The sequence below is a fragment of the Crocodylus siamensis genome, chromosome 7 (assembly GCF_052110815.1).
Source record: "Crocodylus siamensis isolate JL-2025a chromosome 7, ASM5211081v1, whole genome shotgun sequence".
Taxonomy (NCBI): Eukaryota; Metazoa; Chordata; order Crocodylia; family Crocodylidae; genus Crocodylus; species Crocodylus siamensis.
This window is the reverse complement of record NC_143401.1, coordinates 5,788,123-5,796,827: the sequence shown is the minus strand read 5'-3', so window position 1 is coordinate 5,796,827 and position 8,705 is coordinate 5,788,123. Positions and strand designations below refer to the sequence as shown.

Sequence of the window (8,705 nt, the reverse complement as noted above, 5' to 3'; positions counted from 1 at the left end):
CAGCTTGCAATGCAGCCATCAGAGCCAGACCAGGCTCTGCTCGATGCCTCTGACTGGCCCTTTATGAGCTGAGCTGCCCAACTGGGTCGGGCAGCCGCTTGCAAATTGGGAGTGTGGTGCCTCAAGGGTGATGGCACCTTCAGGGTTAAAAATGGGGCAGATCCAAAGGGTCGAAGGGGGAGGTAAACCCAGATGCTGCCAAGCAGGGGTCCTCGGGGGGTTCCCACGCCCAGCCCTCCTGGCTGCCAGAGAGGCCCAAGGGCAAAGGAGGAAGACGGGGCCGTGGGCGAGTCCCAACGGGAGCTCCGGGGCCTGAGTCCTAGCCTTGCCTCCACCCCGGACTTGTCCTTTCCAAACTGGCTCCATTTGGGACGCCCAGCGGAAGACACCCACCGCGCTGCGAGGCCCAGCACCCTCCGACTCCGACTGCACGTGGCACTCGGCACCCAGGAGTGGAAACACGACCCTCTCGCGCCCGCCTGGAGGGAAGGAGGGTCCTGCCTTGCGAGCACGGAGCAGCGCTGCTGGAGCCGGATTGCCCTGGCACATCTCCCACCCTGCGCAGAACAGCGAGGCCGGCCGCCCCCGGCACCGCTCCCCCGCCGCCCTCGCTCCTGTCAACAGGAGGTAAAGCAGCCAGGAACTGACACCAGCCGCTTGGGCTGAGAAGCACTTAGTGCCTAATCGCAGCGTTTCCTCGTAGCAGCGGGGCAGCCTGCTTTGTTTACTATCTCATGACACAGCGCTCGGTGCCATCTGGATGCCGTACAAAGCAGCGAGATAAATTCGTAGGCAGGGAGGGGAGCAGAGTTTCTCTAACACATTAAAATGCAGCTGGGAGTCCTCAGGAAAGACGCCAAGTCCTCCTTGTCTCCCTTCACGCCGACTGCGTCCACGCAGCACCTCCTTCCCGAAGCAAGGGGCCTTGCTAGCCCCCTGCGTACGGGCTCATCCTCAGCCCAACTCCGGCAGCAACACTCCCTGAAGTCAATTAGAGGAAATTTCCTGCACACACAAACTCCCCTTCTGCTTGAGAGAGGAGGGAAAAAATAACGATGAAAGAAAAACTCTGGCTCGGGAAAGCTGCAAAAACCAGAAAGCAGCAGCAGGCGATTGCTAGCAGCATGGGGGGTGGAGAGGGTCTGCAAAAAGAGGAAGCAAGGATGTGGTGGAGAAGAAAAAAAAAGAGATGTGATAAGGGAATGGGTAAGAGCAGCCTCTGCATGAAGCTAAGCCAGGCTGCATGCCTCCAGGTGCAAACACGCAGAGGCTCAGCCAGCAGGCTGAATGGGGCTGGGAGGAAGGAAATGAAATGCTGTGTGCGTGCGTGGGTGGGCATAGGTAGGTGATAAAGCTTGCTTGCGCCTCTCAGGCGCAGGCCTGTGTTGGGAGAGATGCGCCAGAACGGGGGAGCTCTGAGTCGGTGACGCAAACAACTCTCTGTGCCACGGATCCAAACGTGATCCCTCGTCTGCAAGAGACGGAGCCAGAGCCAAGTAAAACAAAGGCACAAGGGAAGAGAAGATCCTTACAGGCACAAGACCAAATCCCATCCTCAGTTAAAACCAGTGTGGTAGCTCCACTGAAGTTATGAAACAATTTCAGAGTCCCACCCTTCTCGTAAGGTCGAGCGTATCCCAGTGATTCTCAACCAGGCACTCCAGGGTGCCTTGGGATCCTGTCAAGGGTGCTACAGGGTGCCATGCAATGTTAGCACTGTGAGGTGTGCAAATATGATTCGCAAGAGACTTCAAATAGGTGTCAAAAGCATCCTGCCCTGCTGTGGCTGGAGTTCTTTGCAACAGAATTGCTCGATTATTTTCTGTAGTAAAAAAAAATGAGTGAAGACGAAGTGCTGAGATTCTCCGTGAGGGCCTCGAGTTTAATGAGGGAGCCCTTGAGCCTAAAAAGGCTGAGAACCACCGGGTTATCCCATTAGGCTGGCCCCCAGGATGAATTTGGCCCAGTGGGACAGTTGCTTGGCTGGAGCAAACCAGCCTAGCCCAGGCTCACTCACACCAATTCATGCTAATGGAGTCTCTGGCCCCCTGTAAGTAAAACAAGGCAAAAGCTTGATTTAAAAGCCATAAAAAGTTGCTTCATTTTAAAGAGCAATTATCTAGCCCCATCGAATGGTGTATTAGGAATGTTGCTCATTATCCAATCTATTAGGCAACTGGGGATAGTTAAGCTCATTAATACCACTACTTAAAGGCACATACTTCCACGGCCTGGAATCACAGGCTAAGTTAGAAATCAGACTGCACTTAGCCTGTTGCTCTTTTCTCTTGGTCAACTAATATCTAGGGCTGGGAAAGGATTTGAAACCTGGGAGGTCTACCCTCCAGTTATTTCTGTGTTGGATGGGGAGGGCAGCCTGCGGCTGTTTCTTCTCTGCTTCTCCCCTGTGCAACTCAGGAGCTGGTTTCCAGCACTACAGGGAAAGGGAAGGCTTCCCAAAGACCCTCCAAACCCTCACCCTATGCTTCTGCTTAAGGGAGGAGTGAGGCACCGTGCCCAGTGGCCACTGCAACCAGAGGTGTAAAATGGTTTGAACCAAAGCCTGCAGAAGTCGATGTGGGGTTTTCTGGGCCTGCACAGTCCCAGGGTGAACAAGGAGCTCAGGTGCAAAAGCAACCAGGAGAGCTCGGACACCCAACACTGGTACTCACACTCCTGCCCTGCCCCGGGGCAGTCCAATGCTCCAACGCAGACACAGCCTCTGTGCTCCTCAACAGACTTTCCAGTGGGGCGAGCTGTGTGCAACTAGCCCAACAGCAGCTGAATCTCGGTTTACAACAGATGCCGGCTCTTCTGTTTTTTCATCCTAATAACTGCAGCACTTGATGTCATGGGCAATGAGTCAGAAGCAAAGACGGAGGGGGAAGTGGTGCCAAGGGCTTGGAGACATTATCAGAAGGGCTGAGGGAATAGAGAAGAACTAAGTGACGCCTGGCTGCACAATGACTAAGAGCGGACGTCACTGCAGCCTACTGCAAGTGTTTAAAAGGTCTACATGCAGCCGGGAGTGGGGAGTTAGCACAGAATGGAGAGCTGTGGCTGGGAGAAAACCGGAGGAAAGGAGGGGAGGTCAGGCAAACCATCGGGGGAAAAGATACCCCGCAGCAGGGCAGCACTCTCCAGAGCACTGTAAGAGTCCTCCCACTCCCTGACCTCAGCTGGGTGCTAACACCCTGCACAGAGATGCAAACTCTTCTCTTCTGCTGACTCACCCTGGCCTCGATCAGCTCAGCCAGCAGTTGTCCGAGCAGAAACCTTCGACTGTGCTGGACAAGAGGATGGTGCTCGAACCACGCGACAAGCCTGGCACCCTCTGCAAACCTAGCTGGGACCAACTCCGTCCTGCCCAGCACCTCTCAGTGGCCTGGCTCCACCTCTGTTAAAAAATAAAGCTAAGAAACTGCAGGGGTGGGGGTTTAACCTTTATATTTATTTTAAAACCACTGCAAGGTCCGTAACATAAAAACAGAACAATCTACCATTCTGGCTTTCCCCCAAGCTGGAGGTCACCTCAGCATCCAGCCTATATTCGAACCCTTGTCTTCTAGCACGGCTGGTGCCTACCAGTCAAAGAACATGAGAGATTTTTAAAATCCTGTCCTGGGACAATGTAAAATGAAGGAGCCTCAAACAACCGACACACAGTGCCCATCCTCCATGAAGATCCCGAGATTTATGTGCTTAAATAACCACTTAAAAAAATAACCCACAAATACTATAAATATAAAAAAAAACATTTTGTGTACTTGCACAGTAAAGTTAAAACTGTTAGCAGCTCAGTATTATTCTGCCAGTGGGCAATGCTGCTTATGCTCTTATCATTGTTTTAAAAAGGTCCCCTGAAAACATTTCCCACAGGGTTAAAGTCCAAAGAGCACCAGAGGTCATTAAAAAAAAAAAGTCACCTTCTTCTCCTGGAGGTAAATAGTTTCTGAACAGGTACAAAAAGCGCCTCAAGCCCTACTTGCAAAGTGCTTCCTTGAGTCTCGAAGCTCAGAGAAACGGTCACTCGTTCCTTGTTACAGACACAGAAAGCAGACAGAGCAAGTCCCCTCTCAGGTTGAAGCACCGTGGCACTTACTCTGTCTCGCTTCCACGCCCCCCGTCAGGTGGCTGCCGACACGCCGAGATGCCTTCATGTTCTTCCATCTGTTCTCGGTGCGGGTGGAACAGCCTCAGAGGCCACCTTGCCTTACGGGCGTGTTTCAAGCAATCCGCAACCTCCCAAGCAGTCTCTGGGGGACTGTCAGCAATCCAGATGCTGCGCCTTCTAGGAGCAATTGCAAACTTGGTCTTGGGACGATGCTGCTTTCATGCGCAAGGAGCACGTTCTGTCAGTCGTGCTGGTGGTTCTCCGTGGCGACGAATGCCCAGAATGGGGATTCACTTCCTATACTGTTTGGCATGCTGTGTTTTGATATCAAGAGTGAAACGTTTAACACCCTGAAATCGTAGGGTCTGTGGGTCATCGGCATATCAAGTTAATTATTAACCTTGGCCGTGGTAATGTAAATGCCCAGCAGCTGTGAAGATAGCACATAAATCGGACTTTATAGTAAGATTTAACTGAGGGGGAAGGGAGGGGTTCTGATCTCTCTATCCATACACAGTCCACAATATCATATTTTTCTTGATCTACAAGATGGCAAGTCAGTGTTGTTTTAATTATACCAGAGCCAAAAGCACATTACGTTTAGTTGTAATTGGCCCTATGCACGATAGTTAAAAAGCCACTAATCCAATTTGGTTGTTTTTGCATTAAGTGTTAATAGGATTTGAAAGCAAGAGAAAGTATGGACCAGGGAGCTCTGTCCAGGAGGGAAGGATGCTAGGAGTGGAAGATGCATTTCCAAACGTACACTCAGAATCACAAGGGTAGAAGGATCATTCAGAGCTGGGGGCACAACTACTTCCATGCTGGGCTGGTGGAAACGTGGATCCTCCTGCCACCTGAGGTGCACCATCGACAGAAGGAAACGGAGAGGTCTGGTTCTGGAGCTGTGAATTCTGCTGCACCAGTGCCTCCAGCTGGTGAATCAGAGACAATGCTTCCTCTATGGGGCCACCTGGGTGGGAGTCTCCAGTCACAACGGGATTTTGGAGGTACAAAGCAGCAGAAGACTCATGGGAATGAGGAAAAATCATGATTGATAATTGGGGAACAGCACACATGTTGGCATCGAAGGCAGCACTGCCACCCTCCTCATCAGGACAACAGGACCACGGATGCAACAGTCCAATATTCCAGGTCTGGGAGGTATCTGGTGCTACAGCCACCTGCAGCTCCCCTGTCACATCCTGCTGCTCTCCACCAGCTTCCTGATTCACGCAGAAGTGGCCAAGTGAATGGAGAGCCCCATTCTGGATGTGTTTGTTGGCTTCCTCCCCCCTGGTTTGGAGGCACGGAGAAGCAGACGCCCCACACAACGTCTCTTCATGTAAGACGTCACCTGCTGCCACACCGAGAGTGAACATATTCTCAAATGTCAGGAGCTCGGGGCCATGAGAAATCAGTGGGGAACGCTCACTGCTAAACAGCAGCTTGCTCAGGGGTGCAGGGGCTAGCTCCTGTCTGCTCCCAGGACTCTGTGGTGCAAGTGGAAAGCATTCGGTCACGAGGTCAGTTTTAAAAGTAACTTTCTTCCTTTTGGTTCCCGTCGAGAGACTGGGCCTTAGGCTGCTGGCAGGGGCCTTTCCAGGAGCGGCCTTCGGGAGGATCAGCCCTAATAATAAACTAGAATGATTTGCTTCAAGACCTATTAAAAGACAGGCAGAAACAATGGAATTAAAGAAGGGTTTCCTCCTCTCCCCAGCATCCACCCCGCAGCAATGGTTGCTGGAATCTTCCTAACTTTGGGCCAAAGCCTTGCTTTTTGTTCAGCGCATACTGAGATAACCCTGCCCCAAGTTGCCACATATTCACAGATATTTTTACCTATGCTAGCTGGGATAGGCTGGCTTGTCTTATAATCACAGCTCTGACTGAAACCCTATAACAGGAAATCCAAGGTTTTTCAGGCACACCAATACATGCATACACAAATGTTTAGGGTGCAACATTAAAGGCTGCTGAGAAAAAAAAATCCCCGCCTTGTTGTTTTCAGTGTTTTATCCCCCAGCAGGTCAGAAGCAGAATCAATCAATACGCCAGCCTGGCTGGTGAATGAGGTGTTTCTTCCTCCAGTGGCGAAACACTGACACTAATTGTATAAACTCACTTTAAGTAAGTAGATTTGCGTCAATGCTGTATGCAAACATGCCATGTCCACCCAGCTGTGACCGGAGTCAGACCATAGCTAAATATAAGGTGGTTTTGCTATGATTTGCAATCCTCCTAGTTCGTAGCTGAAAACAACAGGCAACCCATTTCTGATGGCTCAGGTGACATTGAGAGGGCACGGTGCAGGGAGAGCTCAAGGGAGCTCTATGTATGGTACCCCTGTACCGCATCAACGCACCTCTAGTCTCCTGCCCTGGGGTGATGGCAGCCCTCTCCAAGGTCCAGATCAGGAACACAAACACTTATCATTTGAATGATGTGCTTCTCTGCAAGGACTGAGCCCCCACCTCGCTGAGAGGAGAACCAGCTTGGGGTCAGTAACCAATGGACTTGGCTGCTTCCTTAAAGGGGCTTGGCCAGTGATGATTACTGGAAACTCTGATCAGCTGCCAGCCTGCACTGAAGTATGCACCGAGCATGATCCCGACAGGGGGATTATATGAAGTTACATCATGTGAGAGATTAGCAGCGGCCCTGACAAACAGAATTTCACATGATGAGGAGCTGTATGGAAACACCCAGTGCTGTGTGACAGGGGTTACATGAGTTTACATTACACTTTATCAGCATGCAGGCTCAAGACCTTTCATCAGCTGTGTGTGTGGTAGCTACCTCAGGGCATGTGATGTAGGGCTGTGCAGGGAAAGGAAAATACCATGTGACATTGGGCCACTCAGGTTTACCACATTTGATTCACTTTTCCCCGACTCTCAGTTTTTGCTAGTGTAAATCCATGGACTTTGGTGGATTTACTTCTGATTGACAGTAGCCTGGCGAGAACTAGGCTCCTCGTGCCCATGTCATGTTTCAAGTATGATGAGAAAATGCTCTAGATGACCAGGTACAGCTACGTGATTTTAAGTGCTCGTTATCACACAGCAAGGACAGAGGCAGGAAGAGTTTCCTGCTGCCCTGCATAACTTGGCTTTTTCAAGTTTGATGTTCTTTGGGAAATAATTACAGCGTCTTGTGTGCCTAATACCTTGTACAGCCACAGATGACTTTAAATTATTTACAGCGCTGCCAGCCTTGGTCTTCAATCAAAAGAAAGCAATGTTACTTCACCCAGCTTGCTTCCAGCCCCTACCTGGGCCTCCCTGGGGGTGGAATTTGGCAGGAACAGGCTGGAAGGCTGGCAGAGGCACCAGGAACATTTCCATCTGCTTGCTGTCCACAATGCCGTATCTCTGCTTGTTGTTCAAATACGTGTAGAGCATGTCGTAAGTGCCCATGGCCTGGGCCACAGCAGGGCAGAATCGTATCACACTCATCTCCTAAGCAAACAAAAAGAGACGGGGCCATCTTGTGGGTTGCCCAAAAACACAACGCAGTGACCAAAGTTCAATGAACAGTAAGTAAGTGCTGGAAAGCGAGAGACTGGCTAACACAAGAATACTTAGGCCACAGGCCAAAATGGGCTCAAGCTTAATCTCATTTCAGAGGGGAGCTCCAATTCCCTTATATGATCCAGGCACTGCAACGGAGGAAAGGGAACAGCGTGCGTCTCCCACTGGTCCACTGCCTGTCTCAGGACCGGGCCCTAAACACCGTACAACTTCTACTCCACACTTGCAATGATATAACGTCACTTGCTTCAGCTGAACCAAAAAATCCCACCTGACCATTAAAACAGTCCATCCCTGTTGGTGGATATCAGCGCAGCTCGGGGGGAGGAGATGTGGCACGCACAGCAGCAGCAACCATTTCAGCTGTGTGAATGCAGGCAGCTTCTGGCAGCTGCTACCCCACTTGTGCTCCCATAATGTAAGGTTTGAGAGTTACTGTTGTACCAGCTCCAATATTCAGACCTCTGGATGGGTATTGGCCCACACACAGACAGAACCAGGACATGCTTGCAAGGCAGTTTCTCCCACGGAAAATTATCCTCAGCAGCACCCCAAAACTCAGTCCTTTTGAAAGGATACCTTGGCTTCAGCTGGCCAGATGATGTCTAAAAAATCCCAGACGTTCTCCGGGAGAATACAGCCCCTGGACTGGATCTGTGCTGGTAGAGCCTGCACAAACCAAAAGGGCAAGCATATTAAGATTAGTCATTAGTTGACAACCTGCAGACTCATTCAGGACCTACTCAGGGACCCTCCTATTCAGACTGTTGATTGTTATGACCAGGAGTGCTCAACCTCCAGCCCGTAGGCCAAGTCTCTCCCATGGAGCCATGGCATCTGGTTGTGGGGCTCCCTACAGGTTGGGAAATATGGCAGTAGGGAAGCAAAGGCATCAGTGCCACCACCACCCTCACTGCCAAATTCCCAAGTCCCCCATGACAGGTTGGCGGCAGGTCATGCCCTCTCTCCCTCTGCATGGCCAGGGTGGGACTGGGTCACACCGCCTCTCCCCACAGGGCTGAACTACACCCCCTTTCATCCATGCAGCTGAGTCAGGA

The 8,705-nt window shown here is 51.1% G+C and overlaps 1 protein-coding gene across 1 annotated transcript in view; it reads right to left on the bottom strand.

Annotated features, from left to right (window-relative positions):
* Positions 1-3,440: 3,440 nt before the first annotated feature.
* The window catches only part of SPOCD1 (SPOC domain containing 1), a 35,307-nt gene continuing 30,042 nt past the window's right edge, over positions 3,441-8,705 (bottom strand). Inside the window, exons 14-16 of the mRNA XM_090058285.1 lie at positions 8,227-8,316; positions 7,389-7,575; positions 3,441-5,777 (exon numbers count right to left, since the gene is read on the bottom strand). Coding sequence (XP_089914411.1) covers positions 4,906-5,777; positions 7,389-7,575; positions 8,227-8,316 — 1,149 coding nt within the window. The 3' untranslated portion in view covers positions 3,441-4,905. The remainder of the gene's footprint in view (positions 5,778-7,388; positions 7,576-8,226; positions 8,317-8,705) is intronic.